At 45.1% G+C, this 24,875-nt stretch overlaps 1 protein-coding gene and 1 long non-coding RNA gene across 2 annotated transcripts; one reads left to right on the top strand and one right to left on the bottom strand.

The window, feature by feature from the left end:
• Nucleotides 1-81: 81 nt before the first annotated feature.
• On the top strand, nt 82-15,781 carry LOC107326783 (acyl-CoA dehydrogenase family member 11-like). Its single transcript, XM_088143205.1, has 14 exons — nt 82-280; nt 1,933-2,165; nt 3,329-3,428; nt 3,889-4,006; nt 6,723-6,865; nt 6,996-7,142; nt 8,026-8,120; nt 9,260-9,359; nt 9,829-9,969; nt 10,667-10,759; nt 11,099-11,206; nt 12,456-12,627; nt 13,634-13,700; nt 14,671-15,781. The coding sequence occupies exons 1-14, from the start codon at nt 143-145 to the stop codon at nt 14,795-14,797; spliced, it is 1,782 nt and encodes a 593-aa protein (XP_087999331.1). The 5' UTR covers nt 82-142; the 3' UTR covers nt 14,798-15,781.
• An 85-nt stretch (nt 15,782-15,866) lies between these two features.
• Nucleotides 15,867-24,773, bottom strand: LOC148215488 (uncharacterized). Its single transcript, XR_015796589.1, has 4 exons — nt 24,705-24,773; nt 22,727-22,810; nt 22,478-22,622; nt 15,867-19,302 (listed from the first exon to the last, which is right to left on the bottom strand). It is a non-coding gene; the product is annotated as an uncharacterized LOC148215488 (long non-coding RNA).
• Nucleotides 24,774-24,875: the final 102 nt, after the last annotated feature.

The following is a 24,875-nucleotide window of genomic DNA, read 5'->3' as shown; positions in this document are numbered from 1 at the left end:
GGCGGATGGCTCCTGCCTCGCCGCGGCCTCCCCCGCCGGCCGCCCTCGCCCAGCCCCGGCGGGAACGCCTCCGAGCGGCGGCGGGCGAGGCCGCTCCTTCGCCCGCTCCGCGCACTCGGCGAGGACTCCGGCGAGGCGGGCCATGGAGGGCGCTTCTCCGCGGCCGCTGGCCCCGCAGCCCCCGGCGGCGCCCCCCGGCCCGGAGCAGCCCCGGCTCGGGAACCCGTATCTGGAGGACCCGCTGCTGCAGGGCTATCTGCGAGCCCGGCTGCCTGCCGAGGTCGGTCGGTCGGTCGGTCGGGGCGCCGGAGCGCCAGGGGGACCGGGCGGCGTCGGGGCCCTCGGACTCTCTGCAGCCCGGGTCGGGGCTCTCTGCCCGCGGGGAGAGCGCGGTCCTGGGTGGGGGGAGCCCTTCCCCGGCCCGGCTTCCCCGCCGCCCGCGCCCCGCGTCCGAGCGCAGCTGCGCCTCTTCCGCGCGGAGGATGCGGGGCGCGGAGTCGCCTTCCCTGCCCGGCTTCCTTGGGGCCCCCCTTGCCTGCCTCCCCGCGTCGGTCGCACAGAGGCAGCGCGCGAGCGGGCAGGTGCGCGCCGTGCCGGCGACGCCTGTTGCGGGAAGGAGGTCCTCATCCCCGGGAGAGGTGAGCGTGGAGCGGCCCCGACCGGGTGTCGCTGCCTTTAAGAGAAGGGAATCCTCCGGCCTTCCCCTGCAAAGGCGCGGAGCTGCCGCTCGGTCTTCCCCTTCGGGCGCTGCGAGGTTGCAAAACGCAGCGGGACCGTCGACGTCTTTTAGCCACTTGTTCTCGGTCGTGGGAGTCGTGCTGGGCGGGGGGGACGCCGGGCAGAAGAGTATTGGTCTGTAGAAAGTGGTTGGGGGCTTTTTTCGTTAATGCTTTGCTTTCGGGGACGGGGGGTAAGTGAGTGTCCATGAAGAGAGCACTTTTCCTTCCCGAGTTTTCATGGCAGTGCTGGAGCCACGTTCTTCCTGAAGTGGTTCGGAAGAAGCTTTAAACGCCGGTATTTCCAACACCGCTTTTCAGCGCTGCCGTAACTTCCAGCGCTCGCTGGCTGAGCGGTCGGTCGTTAAGTGAGGTCTACGCGTAGAATATCAAGTCTCCCGACAGTGAAGGTCTTGCATTTTTAGCAAAACGTCTCCCACAGCATCCTCCAGCCACGGAATCTATCTGGATTACTAACGAAAGCTGTATGCAAACCGCTTATCCGCAGTCCTAAATCACAGTTGTGTTGCTTGTGCTTGTTCTGGTGAGGCCATTACTTTTTTACTAGAACTTGCAGAATGTGCAGTAGGAAACAAAAGCTGTCTGCAGATTTTGCAACAGCATTCACGTTTTTGCACCCAAAATGCATATTTGGGATAGAGGTGAAAATTTACATGAGCACACTGATTCAGGAAGCACAAATTTGCAGCCTTGAAAAAGCAGTAATGATGTGGTTCAGCCGTCAGGTTGCTGCAATTTGATCCAATACCATTGCAAATGAGTGATTATGTATAAAGATATCTTAATAGATGGACATGGTTCCAATCCTGGATTGGAGACAGCTATCAGGAAAAGGAGCCACCACTAACCTTTGATTCATATATTCCTTTTTGATGCCGTATTTTCTTCAGTTGTTTTACCCAAGAAAAGGATGACATGAACACAGTGAATTAAACAAGTGCAGGATCTTCAGGCTGGTTTCAGGCTCACAAATATTCTGAGTGATGTTTAGGAAAGACACTGGGATGTGACCAGGTTGTTCTAAGAACCAACCACAAATTTAGCTTATTGAAGAACAGCACAGATGAAACTACAGGCCAAATAAGAAAGAAATCAGTAGCCCCTCAACTTAGCTTCCTTTGTTCCTCTCAAAACTACCTTCTGGTTTCTGTCTTACCATCTCTTCACATTGCATATTTCTGCATCCACCTCATAGGTGTTTGCTGAGGTGAATGTTTACCTGGAACGGTTTGGAGCTCGTATGAGAGATGAAATTGACTTCCTGGGGCGTGAGTGTGAACTAAACCCCCCTAGATTACAGCAGTTTGATGCCTGGGGGCAGCGTGTGGACCAAATAATCACCTGCCCAGCCTGGAAGAGGATGAAGGACATCTCTGCTGAGGAGAGCCTTGTGGCCGAAGGGTATAAAAGGAGATATTCCAGTTGGAGGTACTTCGTGGTTTACTGGAGCTCTGCAAAGCCATGTGAACTTGTTTGGGTACTTCCTGTATGTTCCAAAATCCTAGCATGGCTCATTTTTCCTGCTGGTCTATTTTTTAATAATAATAATAATAATAATTTATTAAATGTATATGCTGCCGAACTTCTATCATCTCTAATCATATTAGATAGTCGTTTGCAAAGTCTAATTTATATTCTTCAGCCATTGAGTGCATTGTACTCAAGTACTATTTTTGCTATAGCCTTTTTTTATTTAAAAATGATTTGTATTAAGTTTAAAGATACAGAGATAAAAAACTAATGCAAACTAAGAAAAAGATAAAAAATGAAAAGATAAAAAGTGCAGGAAAAATGGAAAAATATTTAAAAATATACTTAAAAGAAAGAAAAAAGATATGTAAAAACATGACTTCCCCCTTCATCACAATTTCAGTAACTTATCACCTTCTCTGCTACTACCACGAAAGATCTCTTCCCATATTTCATCTATAAACAAACTTTTCAACCCTCATCATTCAATCCTAATCAGCAAAATCCATTAAGAAGTACCAGAAATAACACACACATATATATATATTAATCAAATAAACCAGCTTTATATTCCTTTCCTTTCCTTTTAACATAATAACATATCACTTTCTGTTGAAAATAGAACACAAGATCTCTTCTTCCCATATCTCATCTCTTCTCTATAAACAAATGGTTAAACACTCATCATTTGGTCCTGGTCAGGAAATATCTATTAAGAGTTACCAGAAACAATCACATATATATTTTAATCCTGATCAGATAATCCCACTTTATATTCGTTCCCTTTGGTTTTAAGGAACTTGGTTTTTAGATCCTTTAAATAGTGAGCTCTAAACCCAGCCAGAGACCGCCGTCTTACAATCTCCTCATGGGGAGCTGCTGTCTGGAGTGCGTGTGAGCGATCCCAAGTCCTCTCCTTGTCCAGAGAGGAATTGTGAGAAGCTGATCCCTGCGCCAGCTCCTTGTTCTGTTGCAGGTGTCAGCTCAGCTGTCTGCGGAGCCGTCTTCAGTTTGCCATTGTTTCCCCGGAAGTCCTTTTCCTGGTAGTGTTTTAATTCTGTGATAAAGGGGTTTTGGGGGGGCATTCCAAATTATAGCTTCGTGTACTCCTCTTTTCATAGCCGTGTTCATCAGATTGCCAAGCTGTATCTTTTTTTGTCCTCTTCTGGATGCTACGGGTGCCCTCTAGCCATGACTGATGGAGCAGCAAAAGCTATTGAGGTAAGTGTCTAATGTTCAGCAGGTGGGATTGCTGGACTCAGCTGCTCTTACTGTTAATTAAAATCTCCAAGTTTTCTTAGTAGCATTTGCAAAAATATTGCTTCTGTTCTCCATGCTATCCTCCTAAATGGACAGATTGTCTTCACGTTAACCTTCAGAGGGGCTGGCTGTATCATAACCTCCTTCATCTACTGCCTGTCCATTGATACCCTCTCAGGATATGGGTTTAGGATTAGGAAAAGTATAGTTATAGACCCTGATGCCTGATTTCCAAAAATGGTTACGGACAGAGAGACACACTAGTCAGTCCAGAAATCAAAAGCCAAGCTGGTCTGACAGATGGGCATGGAGTCCCGTAGCAGTTATTTTATCCATCCATCCATCCATCCATCCATCCATCCATCCATCCATCCATCCATCTCTATATCTATCTTCTGTCTCTTGCTTGCAACTCCAACAGTCCTTAGGTATCCCCAAGCCCCTGGAAGAAGCCTATGCTCATTTGACCTCATGTGACCCCAAGACATTCTGGACCTCTGGCCAATGGATGACTGAACGCAAAGGGGGCTCTGATGTTGGTAAGCATGTCCAAAACGGGAGACCCAGTCCTTTCTTTCTAAAATATAAACAGTTTAGCGAATGAGACCTGATTTGGGTGGAGTCGCCTATTCAACAGTCTGCTTTTAAAGATGTCAAATTTGTATTTTATGCCATTTTTCCTGACATGTTTTGTGTTTTTTGCTACTTTTTAATGTTGTGTTTTATTTATGCACACCGCAGTATATAAAGTCAATGAGAAATGCGTAAATCATCATACCCAATATTGCTGTGACAAGTGGGGAAACTTAAGATGTCTTTTCACTAGAGCACGTCCTCTAGTCCAGTAGGAATCCGCAGACCAACATTTACAGTGGTCAGGATGCAGCTAGGGCTATAAGACTACAGGTTCTAACAGCTTTCTTAAAATCATGGTTGCCCTAAAGCTGTGTAACTACACCATATGCTCTTTAAAGCCCTGGGTCATTAATTGCATTGCTTCTTCAATGTGGAACTAGTTCTGGTTCTTTTTCAAAAGTGCCAGTCAGAAATTTTCTGTGGTTTTTCTTACTAGTGCTTGTCTAGTCCAAAGGGAGAGAATTTATCTTCTATATTCTTTCAAAGCAGAGGAGAATTTTGGAGAAATTCTTGTGGAGTGTGTATTCGCCAGAGACATTACGGGTGGTGGGCTTTTACAGAAATGGTGTCACCCACTGGTAAGGAAGAAAATGGTTGGGGAAGTTTTGCTTCCCCAGAGAAATTCAGAGAGAACATCTATCCATTGTTTCTGCCAACAAATTTGGTGGAGAGTTTCAAATGAGCCACTGCTGTGGTAAAGTGATGAAGGGAGTGGTAAAAATACTCAAAATTGAGTGGTGAAGTAAATAAAATAAAATGGGAAAAAAATAGAATAAAATGAGATATGGAGCATGTGGGTTGTCCTATCAGCTGTCATCAGATTGCCTCAATCAGTGCCATCTTCCCTAGTCTTTAAAGAGGCGAAGATATTTGGCTAATGGTGGGGAAACTCACGTTCAAGATCCTTCTCGACCATGGAAAATTGCTGATTTTGAGTCAACTGAGGACAGTTTTACATCAAAAAGCAGCTAATTATACACTATCAAAAAACCAAAATAATGGTCTTTTCAAATTGCCTCCCAAAATACAACTGCTTGATAGGTAAACATCCAGTAGAACAACTCAGCTCCTTCAAGTGCCATGGGGTGGTTTTTCCAAGCTTCTGAATAGCAAACGGTGCCCATCAAAAATGCCAGTTCTGTAGCCCAGAGAAGAACGGCAGCTGATTCAAGATTCTTATATTCTTATTAGGTTTTATGTTCTCGTTTAAAAGTTTTAATAAAAATTATATATATTATATATAAAAGGATGAGTATTTTACAGTCATCCCTGCATAAACTTCCATTTATATGAAATAATCTGATTGCGTTTTCTGTGAGCCATATTTTCTATGCCAAGAACTGCCCCCAATGCTTTACTTAGACTGGAGGGTGGGCTGCCTAGCATAGAAACCAAAGCTTGGCAATCTGTTACATCTTAGTGGCTGAAAGTCAATCTATGTCCTATAGTGTAATGGCCTGTGGGAATGACCTTGGGAGACAGGAGGAAGAGCCACAGCCTAGAACACCGTTGTGCAAAAGGCGTGTCAGTCCACAGAAGGAGGGAGGGCGTGGGCAGCGTCTCAGAAGGGACCCTCCCTAGTTTTCAGGAAAGTAAAAGTAAAGGAGGGGAGAGGTGCTTTCAGACTCAGCAGATTCTGTTAGTGTAACCTTACCATAAAGGTAGCGTTAGTACTCATGGTTTGTATTTCTCGTCTGGACTACCTCAAAGGGCTGACATTGAAGGCTCCTGCCCTTTTTAGAGCAGGACACCTTCCAGTCCAAATGTGCTGAGCTATAGCCAGCAAGCCGCTCCTTGGGCTGAGCTACAGCCGGCAAGCTGTCTCCTGATTTCCCATGAGATTGGGTAAAGCAAAGTAGACAATTAAGCAAAGACCAGAAGATTCAGAACGCCAGGACACCTTGTACCTGTCCAAGGCTATGCCGACTTTATAAGGAAACAAGGAAACTGCAACTTGCACAATGCCTCTACATGTTACCCTATTCCAAATATCTGGGCCTTCTCTTGAGCACGCTTCAATGCCCTTCCCTCTGCCATCATGGACAGTAGATACAATCAGACACCCTGTTCCCACGGAAGTTACCCCAGTGCCTCTGATGAAATTGAAACCCTTACAACATGTCTTCTGCGGGGTAGATTTCGTGAGGAATTGCACTCCCAACGAATTTAACCCTTAATAGCTAGATTGTCTGACTAAACCAATAGTATTTAGAATTTTTCCTAAAAGATAAGCACCCTGAAATTACCTATACAGTAGCTAAATTCTGGGCCCAAGACATAAGGCTTCAGTATGTTCAGATCAGACAAAAGTAGGGATTGACTCATTAATAAGAATGTATTGTAGTTTTAAACTGTATTTGGCTGTTTTTAAGTTTTAAGATCTGGACCTGCTGTAATAAAATGTTTTTTATTTGAGCCAGGCTCTGCCTCTTAAGCCCAACCTACCTCACAGGGTTTTGCTGGGGAAGACAAGAAGAGGGAGTGCTGCTAAGGTCACCGTAAGCTCCTGAATGAAAAGCAGGATCTAAAGCTAACTAATCAGTCAATGGTTATTTGTATCTTGGTTCTTCTTTCAGGGAAGATTCCCAGCAGCAAAAATTTGTTTGTTTTTTCCCCCAGGAGGTGGAACAGAAACAATCGCACTGGAACTTCCAGATGGCTCCTACAGCCTGCACGGTTTCAAATGGTTCACATCGGCCACCGATTCAGATATGACCCTGACCCTGGCAAGGATCATGGCCGCTGATGGGCAGATAAAGCAGGTCAGATTCACGGCGGAGCCACAAGAATATGAAACAGTCGTTGGAAGTAATTGTGCATTTAGTAACATCCCAGTTCCAGCTCCGTTTCCTACCAGACAATGTCTCAACGCTAGCATCTTTTGGGTGGCAGGGCTCCAGAGGCCTCTCTCTCTTCTACCTGAAACTATACGAGGACGGGAAGCTGAATGGCATAAAAATAGAGAGGCTGAAAGAGAAGCTGGGCACCAGGCCGTTGCCTACCGCAGAGCTGTTGCTGGATGGAGCTCGAGCACATCTGGTAAGAAACACGGAGAAAATATTTCTGCTCTTTAGTACATTGAGACGAGCGAGAAGAGTGCAGTTGGGCAGGGTAGGTTGCTGGATTTTAAAGGAGAGAATCAGGAAGTTGGATCATTTAGACCCGTGTTTTTCAAACTTGGCAACTTTGAGATATGTGGACTTCAAATCCCAGAATTCCCCAGTTAGCATTCTGACTAGGGAATTCTGGGAGTCGATATCTACACTTTTTAAAGTTGCCAAGTTTGAAAAACACTGATTTATTCCACCAGGTCCAGCCTCCTGCCTAAGAAAGGCATACAAATTGAAGCATTCACAATAGAGAGTTGTTCAGGGTCTGCTTGAAGACATCCGGTGAGTGGAAGAGCTATGCAGGGGAAGATCCTCACCTCTAGTTGCTGGAGCGCCTAATCTGAAAAGATTACTACCGTTTCTAAAGCTGTTAACAGAAAAATAGCCTGAGGCTTTTGAGCAATGCTTCAAAAGACCTTAGAAGCCAGGGGCTGGTAGAACACGCCTCTTGGGTGCGTCCATCCGCAAATTGTGATGGAATATAGTTTTAGCATCCTAAGCTGCTCCAGAAAATTACTCCTTTGGTTGTGTTTTGTGTAGTCAGCTTTATGGTCCCTGTGATCCTCAGTCTTTGTGCACTTTTAGAATTAGTTATTTAAATTGAAATGTTAGTTTGTAGGTTTCAGTCTTTTGAAGAAAGCCCGCTTTCTAGCTTTCCTTAAGCTACTTGCTCTTCTCATTCTCAGATCCTGGAAATGGCATTTAGGAATTTTTATTTTTGCAGATGTACTGATTTTACACATTTGATTGCATGTAGGCTTTTGCAGGCGGACCAGATCCGGTAGTCTGAAGCTGTTTCTTAATGCTTTCAGATCTCTGCAGAAGGCCAGGGTATAGCTTGCATTGCCAACATGCTGAACATCGCTAGGATCTATAATGCCGTCTCTGCAGTTGGAATTATGAGAAGGTGATTTTCAGCCCGCTCCCTGATAAATGGGCGCGACTAGGAAGAACTACATCTGGGCAAAATGACAACCAATTCAGTTATGCTGTTATCTGAAGGATAATTAAGCAAAGTTAAGTTGACCAATTTGAAGATGTAGTTTGGAGTCTCCTAACTTCCAAATTGCTACTTTAATACTCTTGTGTAGTTCAAATTCTTCATTTTTTGCAAATGAAAGTTTACTTGTGGATCAGTATTTACTATGTAAAATATAGATGCCAATGGACTTGGGGGTATAACCATAAATTGGGCTTCATCTATGCGTGGGAGAGCCATTTTCTTGTACAGAAGGGCTCTTCTTTATTTTTAGAACAATTCTTGCCTCAAAGGGCTGTAGGAGCCGCGGGAGAGGCGTGGTGATATTGCCTGAAAATGTTGGCCAGCTTACTGGAGCCTGTAGAGGAATGCTCAGGAGTATTAAGCATTTCAAAATCTTCATGCACCTATCTGAGGACTTTTGTTTATTTATTTGTTTATTTGTTTATTTATTTAAGCAATTTCTATGTCTGCCCAACTCACTCTCAGTGACTCTGGGTGGGCTACAAGAATAAATATTCAAATACAAAACCCACTATCGCCCCCCACCCTCCTGGCGACCCTTACACTAGCCATTTCATGGGCTCCGTAACTACCGGGGATACCCAGGCCTTCTGGCAAAACTGTATCTTCAGGGCCTTGCGGAAGAGCATCAAGAGGGGCCCAGTCTTATCTCCGCGGGGATGATCTTCGACAGCAAAAAGAAAGTGCCAACAAAAATGCCCATTTTGTTGAGCAATATTGGCAGCACAGCCCTGCATCATTCTGAGTGGAAGGGCTGTTCTGTAGTCTGTGTAGAGAGAAATGGAAATACTTTTGCTACCTAGAGGTGGAATTAATAAAGACAGTAGAAAGTTCATTAACATTTACCTTATATATGGAATTATTGTTGTATCCCTCCAGCATATAACATCGTACATTCACTCCCATGAGTCAGCAGCAAGCATGATGATTTTATGCATTAATTAAAGAATGAAATTAAATGATGGGACAGAGCAGGAGTACATTTTACGCAGGAGAAAAGGCAGCAATTAATCCCCGAGGCCTGACTTTGTTTCCATCCATAGAATTGTCCACATGGCACGGGATTATGCTACCAAGAGAGAGGCCTTTGGAAAACCCCTTAAGGATCACCCCTTGCATATTCAAACTTTGGCACGAATGGAGGTGAGCACAACCAGCTTTAGGATTAAGTGTGCTTGGCAAAGATGCCAGCGTTTTTTCCTACCATTGTTTGGAATCAAGTGCCAGCATAGATAAGAATTAGCCTATAATTGGGGAACGTAAAGAACAGAATGAACCATTACATAAACCATGTAATAAGAACGCTTCAAAAGAAAGCTGGACTGTTATTGGATGCCAGGTTAGCAATAGTCTTAAACTGCAATCAACACATTTTGTAACTCCAATTTGCTTGTAGGGATACTGACTGGATTTCCAGTCCAGTCCTGCTTAGCTCTCTCTCTGCATATGCCTGGTTCATGTGATTTTGGCATGACGTCCTAGGGAAGGAGAGCTGGTTTAGGACCATGGTTAAGGAAGTAGCAGGAGGAGGGGAGGAAGTTGGCTGTCAGTGTCAGGAGGAGATCCTCAAGGTGCTGGTCTTGCTCAAAGCAACTGCCTTCCCCTTCTGCAGGTGCAAACCCACGGAGCATTCCTGCTGATGATGGAGACTGGGAGACTGCTTGGCCTGGAAGAAACAAAGAAGGCGACGGAGCAGGACGAGCACATGCTGAGGCTGCTGACACCGATCGTTAAACTGTACACTGCAAAGCAGGTCACATTCACGTTTCTTCCAGGGGCTCAGTGCTTTCCCGCAGATGTTAACGGGTCTGGGGGAGGGAGAATCCATGCAGGCTGTCATAGAAGGACCAGGTTATCTGATGAAAGAAAAATTTGGGCTGGCATTGTGGGAGGATAGCCATGTTAGTCTGTGGTAGCAAAACATCAGGAGTTTGGCAGCCCCTCTTTGGACTAAGGCATTTTATTCAAAGGCATCGGCTTTCATCAGCTGCAGCTTTCTTAAGCTCATGAAAGCTGATGCTTTGAGTAAAATTTGTTAGCCAGAAAAGGGGCTACCAGGCTCCTTCTGTTATGTAGCTTGGCAGAAGAGTGTATTCAGGCAAGCCCTGCATCGCCAAGTAAATATGGCTGAGAGGTCCCTCCTGCATTTGAAGATCAAATACGTCAAAAGAAAAAAAGAACCAAACATTTTTGTGGTGGACTGTTGCCCCAGGTTTGTCCTCCTCTCACTCTGGCTTATCTTTTCAGCAAATCTTGCCATTCTCTGCAATGTTCCTTATAGTGGGAGCGGGTGCAGAGAAAGTGGTCCCCAGCCCAGGCCCATTTTGCAGGTTAGAGAAGGGACTGGACACGCTGGACATTGTGCGGGCATAGGAACCAGACAGGGGGGCCCTTAGGAGGATCTGTTCAAAGATGTGTCAGAGGTGTGAATGAGTCAGTTTGTGTTGCAGGCTGTTGCTGTGGTCTCAGAAGGGTTGGAGTGTTTTGGAGGACAGGGCTTCATGGAAGATACAGGTCTGGCCGTCGCGCTCCGGGATACCCAGGTAAAAAGCATTGGAGTAGTTTTTTGTTAACTCCTGCTCTTCCTTCTCACAGCGTGCAGCTATTTTAGGGTGAGAGACAGGAAGAGACATCTGGACGAGGGCTGCACGCTGGAGAAGGGACAGAGCGTAATTGTTCCGCTGGCTTTTGCTAACACAGCGTGGAGCGTCAGGGAAAAGCAGCTTATATAAATCCTCCTCCCTAAGATGCTTGGTAACGAGGGACACGGTTGGCCCTCGGGTGCACTCCCATCCGTGCAGCGGAGCGTGTGCTTGGCTCCCCAGTCTGCCCTTCTGCGTTTGACTTGGGTTTCTCTAGCGCTGCCTCTCTTTCCCGGACAGGTGCTAACAATCTGGGAGGGAACAACTAACGTCCTGTCCCTGGATGTTCTGCGCTCCATTCTCAAGAGCCAAGGGAAAGCGCTGGATGCCTTTTTCGCCACTGCCCAGGTAGGCTCCCGAAAGGCACCGATGCCGGAGTTTGTCACGCCACCTATAAACGGGCTAAATTTTGAGATGGACCTCGTAGGACAAACGATTTGAGGAACGGGCTCAATCAGCCCCCAGTAAAATTGGGGCGGCCCTTCTTGATGGCCGTGCGCTGCTGAGTACGCTGATGCCGCAAGAAGTGGGAAAATGCAGTTACGCTGCTCCTGCCGCTTCAGGACTCATTTTGCTGTGCCTTGCGGTTTATTTCATCTTGTTCTTTTAGTATTTCATTGTGGGGCCTTCGGTGGGGGAAGCTTTAGAGAAAAGGAAGGTGGGCTGCCACGTGCAGTTTGCAGAAGCTTTAGAAAGCCCAAGAAGAAGCATTCGGGCATTAGCACATGAAGTAGTGTTGATCACACGTTTAGAGGGCTCTAAAAGTGCCACATGTTTTGCGGGAAGACTGGATTAATTTATAGGCATCTTAGGGGCGAGAGGTAGCTGGCATCTCTGTCTGTGGAAAAACACCCTTCCTGACAGAGCACCATCCAATTGCTTGCTCCGCGTTTTCCTTGTAATGTTGCAAAATGTATTTGGATGAACAGTACCAAAGGTTTGTTGGCTTGATCCAGCACTGGCTTCTCTTAGAAATGTGGTCAGATTACATCGTTGTGCTCAGTTATCCTCTGAATTACGGTTACTGGTATATGAGATGTAAATCTTCTCCTGCGTTACTACGTGGCAACAGTTTTGCGTTCAGAACGCAAAGGTTGAGTTGCAGCCCATGTGTAGTCACTGGAATATGCACTGACATTAAAAGGGGAACATGCATTACTATGCTGTGGGGTTGAGGATTTGTTTGGTATTCTTCTTGGCAGATGTAACTACCCATTTTAACTATATCTTTTGCAACCAAAGCACACCTGTGAAACGTTCTGCCAGGCCCACGGAACAGCATCTGTGAAAGCCACCCCCTTTTTTTTACTAGCCCTATCCCCTCCTTTTGGATATGCCCCCCTCAAAAGACCAGAGCAGTCCTTAGCTTGAGAAACACTGTGCATCTCTTCCCTGGTCTACAAGTGTCTATGGCGTACATTAATTGTAAGGTGCCACTAAACCTTTCCTTGTCTTCACTGCAACAGACTTAGGGGGGGAAAAAGAGAATCCGATCTTCAGAGAAGCGGCGGCAGCAGCAGCTGAGTGATGCCTTTGCTTGGCCAGAAATACTCTGGGTTATGCACGTTTGCTCTGTGACTTGGTGGTTTCCTTGCAGGCCAAGTTGGAGGCGGCTACCCGACTGTCTGAACTGCGGCCTTCTGTGCAAGTAGTTCAGAATAATCTACAACAACTCAAGCGGTTTGTTTCAAGAATGGACTTGGAGGGAGAAGCTGAGATGCAGCTTGCAGGAAGAGACTTTGCCTATACTCTGGCACGGATCTATGCAGGTAACGAAAGAATTGTTTCAGAATCTGTTGCCTGCTTACCAGGAAATCGTTTAGGATTCATTGTTGAGAGTCGCTCAGGAAGACATGGAACAGTAATCATCTGAAACAACCCAGCTGTGTTAGTTCATACGTAATGCTTAAAAAAAGACAAAGATTCTACCGCAATACAACCACGAAGAAAGAGGCTCTGGTTAGAAAGATGGAATAAGCAGGAAACAGAACAGCCCCAAGCCCCATATCTGGTGGCAAGCAAGCTAATTAGCCTGACATCACAGGGCAGTGGCTAACCAGAAACCTTTAACAGGAATCAGTTGGGAGGAATGAACCCTATCCCCACTTCTCCCCATTGCATAGGGTATCTGGCTACAAAGATGCAGATGATTGCTAGACAGCAGCACATAATTTCTCTCTTTCTCCTGCCGTATTGTGATTACTTGGAGTATGTCTAGTGGAAGCGTATCATACATGCTAACTAAAGATCACATCCAAGAGGCATTTGCTTTGCATGTACAGAAACAGTGTGGTGGAACCTAACAGGATGCTAAACGTTAAGAGCTGGGTTAGTCAGTGAATGCCTCCACATATACTAGTTGAGAAGTTTGAAGTCTGTACAAGTATGCAACGTTGTAATTTTAAGCATGTGAAGTCATGCATGCTTCTTACTGGGAGTCTTTGAGTTACAACGACAACTTGGACTGGAATTCCGTTGCATTCCGTTCTGTTCCGTTTGTAAAGTACAACCGCATCACTTAGCGACGGCAACCCCTGCAGTCCCAGTTGCCGTCGCTAACTGATTCCCAGGTTAGTGGGATTTAGGCAGGTAACTGGCTGCTGCCGGGTGGGGGAGGGAGTGAAGGGGTGCTCGGGGGACGGTTGGGGTGGGTGCACAGCGGTGTGGAAGTAGCCATATGCTGGGATGATTCAGGTTGCTGGGTAGATCTCGTTAGAATAACGCACTAGGAAGGTGAATCAGAAATGCTATAGAATGTGCATTTAATTCCTGCAGGAGTCCTTCTACTGGAGCACGCTGCCGGGTCTGGTGCCTCAGCTACAGATATCTATGCTGCTCAGAGGTATCCATTAAACCTAATACCATTCGCAAAGCAAAGACCGAGAAGTCCAAAATATTGCACGGCTCCCTGCTGGAAACACAGTTCCCCAATACGGCTAGAGCAGCTGCTCTGAAAATTGAGACAGGGCAGTTTGATTGGGACAAACACCTTCCCGAAGGCCCAGAGAATTGGCGGGAGATTGGAGAGGAAAAATGAACGAAGGGGCCAAGCAAAGAGCAGCTGACAGCCTCTTCATGCAGGCAGGGACAGTGCGTCGGCTGCACGCGGTCACCCCAGCACCCCTGAACTTCGGTGTGGTTTGTGGTGGCACAAATCTGCTTTCCCCTTGCCTCCCCCCGCTTTGAAAAATAAGGATGGAAATGGGAAGGAAAACCTGGGATAACAGCGGCTCCCCTTTTCACCCTTAAAACCCTCTCAGGGCTAAAAGTATTCTACTGAAATTTGACAAAATTTAGATGGCAAGATTTCAGAGTTTTGGGAATTAGGGAGAAAAGGGAGTCGCCTGCCATTTCCCCCCAAGCAGAGCCCTGGTCTCCAAAAGGCCTCAGTCCATCCTTCCAGTGACGCAGGCAGCCTTCTAACTAGTTGTGAGAGCAGGTTCCAGTCCTGGATTCTGAGAAAATCACTCACCTCTGTCCTAATGAAATAAGGTATGTGATCATTTGCTTTACAGCAGGTCAAAAGGATGAGCCAAAATCTTGGCTCACGTTTATCTGAGGTCTCTGATACGCATGTGTCATTAGGCTCAAGAACCTAGCTGCCAAGCCAGATGCCATCAAAGCTTTCTGCTATACACCCTTATTGGCCGTGGATTGTCACAGATCTGCACCAGTCTCCAAGATGCACAAGTTTGCAACAGTTCGTTAAATCAGAGCAGCAGGAAGCAACTGAGGTAGACAGGGTCTGAAACTAGGAAACCATTTTAATTTGAAGACCATACAAACAGAAGGCTTTCTCGTATCTTCTGTAGGTGGTGCCAGCAGGACATCTGCCTGGTGGACAGAGAAGACAAGGCTGGCTCTTACGGTTCTAAAGGAGCTTCTCTGGATACATCTTTGGTTTATGATGGGTATCCATTTCTGAGAGGAAGACTGTAGCAAAGAAGAAAGAAAGCCAAAGATGCCATCTGGTGAAGGGCGTGACATGGATGCGAAGTGTGTCTGTGTCTCTACGTGTATATATGACCCTCAGGTTTTTGGGTTGAAAGAACTAATCTAGACAACATTCTGAGGGTACATTCCAGCTAAGCACCTCTATTGTGCCCGTTGCTTACTGAACTCACCGAATGACTTCTGCAATAATTCTTGAAGGTAATCCCTGTATCTTAAATATGTCCTTTAGAGCAGTCTTTCCCTTCCGTTGCTCTCTGGACGTGTTGGACTTCAGCTCTCATGTCTCATTGAACACGTTGCCCGCTAGATCACGGGAGTAGAAGGACAACACATCAGAGAGGGATTGGATAGCAAAGGCTGAGTTAGAGATTCTGATCGTGAAGGACTCAACCGTGGAACAAGCAATTTGGCTTTATATTGCTAGAGAGAAAAGATAAACCCAAGTCAAAATCCAGGTACATCAGGTTAGGAAACCAGTGCCATGTAGATCTATACTGCTTGTACGGTAAGGCTATAGCAACAGAATCTTGCAAGTCTGAGGAAGCTTCTTTCCCCCTCCCTTTATCTTTGTGTTAATTAGGGAGGCTTGACTGAGACATTTACTCGCATTCTTTTTTTGGCCGCAGCTCAGGCCCCTTTTATCTGGCCATTGCCTTGGTGGTGGGTCTTCTTAGTACATCATAGTACCAAGCAAACTATATTATAAACGCAATGGATGCATCCAGCTAATGACGGAAAGCGCCTCTGGGATCTAATGATAAAGTTTGCTCTAGATAGATATGCCTGTTACATCTGGATTCAAAGGCGACATGTGCTGTGATGCTGCATTTCCTTTTATGCATTTAAGCAGCCATAAAATTCCTCTGTAAAATAATTCGGAATGTAACGTTCTGTTCCTTTAATTTCAGTTGAAGGGAGAAGTAACCTTCTTGTTCACATATCCCACAATAAAAGGTGTTCCTGAATTAACTACCTGATGAATTATAACGTGTGAATTTGGTTAATCCGCGGATTAAATGCATCACAGTTGAAAGACCTATAACAGTGAAAGTAAAGGGGAGAAATTAAAAGCTGTTAGAATACCCACAGTGAGGAGAAAACAGCTGTACAACTCCAGAGGGGCTTTTTTCTGTCTAAAAATAACTGGCGTGAGAAACATTCTTTTTTTAAAAAAAAATTGAGCTTTGGATATGAAAGACAAACCCTTGTGTGTTTGCCATGATGTCGTAGGATTCCTCAATCTGCCCTTTCCAAACAGAGAAAGAAGGAAACCTGTAGATATTACTTACTGCCAAAACTGCCATACGCAGCTGCAAAACAGAAACAGAGACACTTCAAAATCGGCATTTTATTTACAAGGTGCCCAACACTACCTTGTATGACAGTCACCAGAGGAGAAAAATCCCTTCTATTTAGTGGAATGTGCCACTTTTTAATTGCTAGTTGGTTGCCCTAATATGTTGGAGGTCCCAATCCAATGGCACTGAGCCTTCAGCACTCCGTGACTCCAAGTGGCAGTGGGGGGTAGATAGAGGATTTCCTCCTTGCCAATCACTCTGCTTGTTCTTTCTTTAAGCCAGGGGTTGGCAAACCTGTCGTAAAGGGCCAGATCCCGCCCCCAGTCCGCCAAGGTCTGCAGGCCAAGGATGGTGCTGGCCTACCAGCAGGGAGGCTGTTGATGGGCTGCCACCGCCACCCAGGACGCCACTCCCCGGGCCCTCAGCTCCAGGAGCTTGGCTGAGGCTCAGTCCTGGCGGTCTGCTGCCCAACCTGGGGGGTTGCATTTGGCCCTGTGTTAGGCACAGATGGACTGTTATCTAGTTCTCAGGAATGCCCAAGGCCGTACCAGCGTGAAACCAGGAGAAAACCAGTGACGTGCGCAAGACAACCTGAGAGGCAGTAAGGGAGGAGATTCAACTCGTGGCGCACGCGGGCATCAATTTCAGCAATGCTCTAGATCTGTACACTAGTCCTTAATAAATGAACTTTTCTTTGAACTTACATCGGTCTCAAGGGGAGTTGCTTTCATTGGGAACTGAGCATTGCAGGTTCTTACAAGTAGGATGTAGCTAGCTAGGTGCTAGGTCTGCCTATGCCTATCAAGTCTTTCCTGGAAGTAAATCATCTTTGTGTTACAGTTATAACAACTGCTTCATTAATCTTTGTGAAAACTATAAAGAAGACTGACACTTCCAACATAATCACTGCAGATTTTATCATTTGAAGGATTTAGTGGTATTTACTGTAATATTCACTGTTGGAGGGTTTTGACATAATGAAAAATGATTTATAAGTTTTAGAATAAATACCACATAAACATCACTTCAGCTGCTGAAATGCTACTTTTCAGGCCGAAATATCTGAGGACTACATAGCACGAAAATGCAACATACATCTGAAGAGCTGCACAGCCCTGAAATATACATATGGATGTTTAACACATACCTTTTAGGGTTCTGCAGTTCTTTGGATTTCATCTCACAAACGTGCATTGGAATCTGACCACAACACCTGTCCGCAACCATTTAAAATGTAAACTTTTAAACATTTGGCCTTTTCTCAGGGCAGAAAGACGCAGCTGCTTTAAGGTGTTGCAGACAGGCATTACGTTCACACTACAAAGCACCTTTGGGGATTAAATCTGAAATCCTAATATATTTTTTACTTAAATATACAGTGGCTGGTAGGTTGCTCAGACCCAAGGCCGCAAGACGAGGAGAGGACGCTAGCCCTTTCTTCCATGCTAGGGAAGAGAGATCTCTGTAGGAAACATTTCTCCTGCCTCCTCACAGTGGGAAAGTCCTACTGCTGCCGATTTCCTCATCAAGAATTTCAGTACTTGGATGCATCGCAAGAAACATCACTGACACTCTGTGGCCATTTGGATTAATTACAAAGAAGCCTGGGTTGATTTCTTTCTTTTTCACTTGCTCTTCCCTCACTCTAAATATGATACAAGTTGTCTTTCTGCGCCATGTATCAGAAGGAAATTCCCAGCCTAAGTCAGCATTTTGCATGTTTCGACTGCTCTTTCAAGGGGCCAAACTGCATCTCCCAACCTTTTTAAAAAATTTTATTTTAATTAATTAGATACTGCTTTTCACAAAATTGTTTCAGAGCACGCCAATGTTTCCTTCAAGATATTTTATGGATCTAAAGAGCAATCACAAATGTGGAGTTGGCCAACCGAGGACCAAGCCACTAGAACTTTTAGCTGTGGTACCTGGCATTGCGCTGTTACGATCAGTGTTGAAACGGGGGCACAAATTGTGGTAAGATTGGGTGCAAAACATGAAGATACCAATAGAGGCGAATATGTGTAGCTCAGGGTTGAGCTGTGGGGTTGGGGTTCTCTGAGCTTGGTTCTTTTCTTGCAAACGTTTCATTACCTGCTAGGTAACATCTTCAGTACTAGAATGGGATGGGGTTTGCTCTGTTTATATACTGTTTATATACTACGGCATGCCCTGCCAGTGTTGGTGGAGGTGCGGGTTTGGTTTTGTTCCTCTGGTAGTTCCTTGATTAGGGCATTGTTCACTGCTTGATTGTGTGCCTGGTGATAACCTCTGCTTATCTGGGTGACGATTGCTGGTGAAGAGATGTTCTGGTCTTTTGTTTTCTTTTCTATTGTCTCTTTTGAATAGTGGGTAGATGTTGTTTATCTCTATGTGCCTGCTGATGGCTGCCTTGTCTGAACACCATGCTTCCAGGAATTCCCTCGCACATTTGGATGTAGCTTGGTCTAAGTTGCTGACCGTTTCCCAGTTGAAACTATGGTTGAGTCAGTCCAAGTGTTGTGAGATTAAGGAGTTTTCATCATGTCTTCTGACTGCTGGTTGGTGTTCATGGATGTGCTCTGCCCGCCTTCTGCCTGTCTGTCCTACAGAGTGTTTGTCGCAGTCCTTACAGTGTATGTTGTAGAGGACTCCTGTTTTTTCTTCTTGGGCTACGGGGTCTTTTGGTTTGCTTAAGATGTTTTGGGGGGCTTTAGTTGGCTGTGTGCTACGGAGATGCCGTGTGGTTGTAATAGTCTGTGGGTGGTTTCTGAGACGTTTCTGATGTATGGCAGTGTGATCCTTTCCATAGCTTGTGTTAGTTTTGTTGTAGTAGGTTGAGCAGTCAGGCACTTTTTGATGAAGTTGCGTGGATATCCATTTTGTTGGAAGATGCTGTGTAGGCGGTCTGTTTCCTTTTTCTGATGTTCTGGGTTGCTGCAGTGTGTTTGCGCTCGTTTGAATAATGTCCTTACACACCTCCTCTTGTGGGAGGTTGGGTTGTTACTTTGGTAATGTAAATACCCCCCCATTAAAATCACAAGTAAGATAATACCTCTGGCTTTGCACAGCCCTTGGTTAGAGCTGTACGTTCACGTCACGTACAAGCAGGCACCCACTGGTGTATTTTTGCACTCTTTTCTCTTTCTTACCATTTGACTATCTGCAGTGATCCCTGGCAACTTTTATCTTCTCGGAGGATTTTTAAACACATGTCTGGAAAAAAAAGTACATAATGATCTAGGATTAACCCTTATTTTAGCAGGTTAATTTCTGGTGCTATGAAGATAGAACATTGTGAATCTATGAATGGCATATTTACTTTTTAAGACATTTAAATGACAGTTTCTAATAACCCGGAGAACCAGAACAGCCTTATAATCTTGAAATGTAAGGTGATTTTCCCTGCACAAGCCAATATAATTACAGGTATAATACTCACTTGATGGGCTATGTATTGTCTTTTGTCTTTTTATTTTATTTGAATGAACCAGAACACTTTGAAGAACGTATGCAAATTTAAATGGCTCATTTTCATGACAATGTAATGTGAAACTGTTGTCAGATGAACAGTTACTAGGTTAGATCTTCAACAAGGCTGCTTAGTGCTGAAAATGAAAATGGAACTTGTTAAAAGTGGGAGAAATAGGTTTGGCTGAAAAATCACCATATTTATCGGTTTATAACACACACTTTTTTCCTTAAAATTTGGGGCCTTCAAATCCTAGCCTTCATCTGAGCCAGGGCTGTAACTGGGGCAGCTCCACAAAGCAGGAGGTGAGCGGCAGACGAGCAAGCGAAATGAGCAATGGGGAACGCTGGTTTTCTTAATTGAAAGAGGTGCTTTTTCTTTCATATTACATATTTAACTTATAAGCGGTATAAATATTAATAAACAAAAGGTTCAGAGCTCCCTTTATTTTGCTTCCAAGTCATTTATTTTAAATTTAAGTTTTTTTTACTAAAACTTCCTTCTTAAAATTAAGGTGTGTGTTATACGCCTGTGCGTGGCATACGCCGATAAATATGGTAACAACTTAGCAAATAAATCTCAACTTTGAAAATTAGATACTCTTAATTACAACAGGAATTAAGTGGGAAAAGTACGAAAAGGTGGCTATGCCAGATGGGCTGGGGGCCCGATGGGGGCTCACATTGTTGGAATTAGCTGGTGGGATAATGGATACTGCTCCCCCATCATCTTGAATTGTATATAGTCTTTTTGTATAGAATTGTTATTAGCCAATTTTAATATGGACATCCATATATTTATGGTTTTTACTGTTTTGGATTTTAATTGTGAGGCACCCAGAGTTGCCCTCTGGGGGAGATAGGAGGCATATAAATTTAACAAACAAACAAACAAATTCTTAACAGAGTACCTCCATCTATATAAATGGGTGTGAAATTACAAGATAGTCATCATGTGTGTAATAATGTCATGATGCACATATCAACATAGCTATCTGACACCTATGATAAATGCCCTTGATATACTGAACATGGATATTTAAAACGTTTTACTCTCTCCTTTAGATTATAAATGTACTTTTGTGATTTGGAACTATGTGGATTTCTTTTTTCTTCCTGTTTAATTCCTGCTTTTATTTTGATTTCTTTTTTTTAAGTTTGAAAAATCAATATATGATTGATTTTTAAAAAAAAAAGACTTTCTACACTTCTGTGTACTTTGAACAAAGAACAGATTTCTCGTTGTGCTAATTCCGTTCCTAATAATTTACAAAATGTACCATCTCTGCCTTTCCCTCTTTCCAGAGCTCCCCAGTTTGCACTTGTATATTACAAAATCAATTAAACACATATTGGGCTAAACAGCAGAACTCAAATGAATGAAGAGGGCTGGATTATTTTTGGAGTTTGATCTTATTTTCATGCAGTGTACTTTGTGATTGACGTCTAATTCTCTTTGTGTGGGTGATTTGCTTGATGCCCTTCTGGAACAGGAGGTGCCATTTAAGGAACCTTTGGGGCCCGGGGCTGGAGTAGGTGAGGCACTGAAGTTACGAGACAGGGCTGTTGGGTTAGGAGCCCTGCCGCCATGCCTTGCCGTTCGTTCGTGCATAAACAGCTGAAATTGCTTTGTTAGATCAGGGAGTCCCAGGGTGTGATGGAACGGTTTGGTGAAGGCCGTGCTCGGGGAGATAAGCATTTCCTTAGCCCCCAGAAAGAGCGTGGGAAGGTGAAGAGGCTGAGACTGGCACCACTCTAAGGAATTCACAGTGTTTGCTTGCTGGCTTGGGAAGTTTAGATTCAGTCTGGCAAGATTCTGTCTTGTGGGTGAAAGCTAATAAATGCTAAGAACTATACCTGTACTGTCTTGTGGAGTTCTTTGGGCTGAACCTGACACAGGGCTGGCGCTTTTCTCAATTCCTCTTTTAGTCCCCTGAAGGCCTTTTCACATTTCTTGGTCCACCTGAATTCCTCATGTTCCCCCCCTTTTGTCGCTTCATACAAGGGCTTAGCCAGTATCCCAAAATTTGGAATCCAAATCCTGCAAAAGCCTGTCATTCCCAAGAACCCCCACAACTGCTTCCTATCCTTAGGCCGGTCCATCTGACATACCGCCAGTGCCCTCCCTCCTTTATTTTCCTTTGTCCTATCCCAGATAACTAAGCTCCGTCTGGCAAATTTGGGCCTTTTTCTTTGAGACCTTATACCTGCACCCTGCCAGAAAATTCAGCAATCCTACGGTGTTTCGGAGGCATTCCTCCTCGGTTGTCAATGGGAGTAAAGTGGAGGAAATCACTCAGGGATTTAAAAATAGTGGGGCTACTTTTAAATCCCTGAGGCAGCACCGCCCAAAACATTTGCATCTCCCACCCTTCCTCTAAGTCTTCCCACTTGAAGGCAAACAAGGATTGGCTTTCCTCATGTAAGGGGATACAGAAAAAGGCATCCTGCAGATCCAGTACAGTAAACCAGGCAACTTGGGGGCTTAATAAGGTCAAGAGGGTATAAGGGTTGGGGACTACCGGGTGTATGTCCTTGGGGATCTTATTTATGTGCTGCAAAGCCTGGACAAATCAATATGAGCCATCAGGCTTTCTGACTGGCAATATAGGGGTGCTATAGGGTGATTCCCTTTCCCTAATCAACCCATATTATTAAAACTTCTGATTGAGTGGTGCCAGTCCCTGCCTTGCCTCTAATCGAATCAGATACTGCTGCGATCAGATCGCAGCCCCCTCCTTTACTTTCACTCTTACTTCAAATAATCCTCAAATGATTTGGTTGCTTTAAGTGAGCCAGGTTTGGGCCGCAACATTGGAGGTAGCTCTGGGGCTGCAAAAAGGGGGGTGGGCAGAGTGCTGGCCCATTCTGGCTCCACTGCAATCTCGTTACACAGAACCAAGGCAGCAAACATGGTTACCGTCTAAATAGCAGGTTCCGTAAGAGCTTTCCGGGAAGAGACCTCGCAGGTAACTGATGCAGGAAATTGAAACTGCTAGCAGCCTTTTCACCAGAATCAGGGACTCTTGCTCAGAAGCAATTCGGCTTGGAAAGAGGGCCGTTTCCTGCATAGGACAAAGACGGGTTGCGTGTCCGCTTCAGAAGGGAAATTCAAAGACAAATCCTCACTTCTCTTTCCTAACCATTTTGCTCATCTGGGGTTTCATACCTTCAAGCTTTTATGCTTCTGGCCAACGTGCATGATTTGGGCGGTTGCCATATTAATTGAGAGAGCTGGCGCTTTTGTTACAACCTAAAGGAAGACGAGACGGATTAGTTGCATTTTAGGTATAATCCTTTGGTCCAAACGATATGCATCCAGCGTGTAATTATCTTTTTGCTTGGTGGCCTGTGGTCAGCACAAATTGCCATTAGCCCACTCCGGGATATGACCTTTCCCCCATCCCCAGATTTCGACACTGAAATACGTCTGAACTTTTCTCCTTTCGGATTCTGCGTCTTATGCATTGCCGTTGCTGATTTTTTTTCTTTTTAAATCTTTTTTTTTTACCTTTATTTTAAAACATTTAAGGGACAAAATAAGTGGCTACATAAAAGGTAAAAGAAGGAAATGAAAAAGGACATTGTGGATGGAAAATAAAACATCACTAAGTAAACAGAATTTTACAATTACCATAATATTCAAAATGTATTGTTTCACTTTTCGGGGGTTGTTTGTTTTTAACGTTTTTTAAATGTTAAAAAATTTATTTTAAAACATTTAAGGGACAAAATAAATGGCTACATATAAGATAAAAGAAGAAAATGAAAAAGGACATCGTGGGCGGAAAATAAATCAGTAAATAAAACTTAAATAAAATAAAATATTGTTTCATTTTGTTTTTTAAATCAATGCGCTCTATGCCCCGTTTTGTTTTTAAATCAACGCAGTTTATGCCTTGTTCACCTTCTTATCTTGGGGACTCAAGTCGAGAGGACAGCATGATACAAACCCAGCAAAAATCAATGTTGGCTGGTGCATTTTCAAAGGTTGTTTTCAAGATGGACCAAAGATAAAAAGTTGCTGCTTTGGGCATAACATTTGGGGGGAGATAAACAAAGAAATGAATGTTCCCCAGATTTGGGTTCCTGCACGTGTGTACGGATCCAATCTCAAGCTTAAAAAGAAGGAAATTTAACGGTATCAACCTAACTTTAACAGCTAAAATAATAATTCCCCCACACTGGAGGACTGAGAACTAGATGAATAAGGCCACGTTAGAAAATATTAAAGTTAAAATAACAAACACCCCAGGCAGGAGCCTCAATTTGATTAAATTTGCACAAGCTTTCTATTTTATCTCAACTGCAATAGGCCTAATTTGGCCAGTTTAGTCATACAGTAAAAAGGGGCACAGTGTCTGTCTGTCTATTTTTGAGCAAATCTTAAAAATATTTCTTCGTATCGTGTACCTCTTGGCCTCATGGATTTACACCTGTTAGTCCCTGGCCAATGTTTATTAACCACCTTTCCATCAAGAAATACGTTAAAAAAGAAATAAACACGGCTGCATGTTTTTGCGCAGCGGCATACACTATGTGTGGGAATTTTTTTTTAGGCTAAGAATTTGGTTTTGGTAAGAACAGGCAGCTGATGAGGAAAAGCTCCTTTTAGTAATAATTGAAGGAACGGAAAAGTGAAAAAGCTCTTTTTAATAACTATTGATCATCAGTAGTAGAGCAAAGAGGACGATTTCTGAAAGAAGCCCTGAGGGGATTTTGGCGGGAAGAGGCCTCCCGACCCTCCGTTCTCCGAAGCCGTGGCGCCTCGGCCCTCTCCCTCAGCGCTGCCCGGGCAGGCTTCCTCTCAGGCGCCGCTTTATTCCTTTATTCCTTTCTCTTTATTCGGCCGAGGTGCCTCTCCGCTGCCCAGCAGCCTAGAAACCTCCCCGACGGAGAGGCGGAGACGGCCAAAGCCGCCGTTTCTCCGCGGAGGAGCTGGGCCCTGGAGGGGCAGCTCCGCCGCGTCGTGCGCTTCTTTCCCACCGAGGCTCCTGCCGCGTCGTTTGGGGGCGCCGGTGGCACGGCTGGGGCCATCCCGCTTTCTCCTCCCCGGGGCGCCCCGTCCCCCCCTCGCCCCCGTCCGCCCGTCCGTCGTCCGGCGGGACGGCGCTCGGGGAGAAGCCGCTTGCGCGCGCTCTACGCACCCCTCGTCCTCGTTAGCCAGCCCTGCTGGGCGACATCGATTCAGGTCCCTCAGGCCCGGGGGGGAGAAGGGCTGGGCGGGGGGCGGGGGGCGGATGGCTCCTGCCTCGCCGCGGCCTCCCCCGCCGGCCGCCCTCGCCCAGCCCCGGCGGGAACGCCTCCGAGCGGCGGCG

Source organism: Python bivittatus, unplaced genomic scaffold (assembly GCF_059951505.1).
Source record: "Python bivittatus isolate LINGU-HERP-01145 unplaced genomic scaffold, Pbiv_v1 ctg000280_np1212, whole genome shotgun sequence".
Classification (NCBI taxonomy): domain Eukaryota; kingdom Metazoa; phylum Chordata; class Lepidosauria; order Squamata; family Pythonidae; genus Python; species Python bivittatus.
Note: the sequence above shows the minus strand (reverse complement) of the source record. Positions and strands in the feature narration are given on the sequence as shown.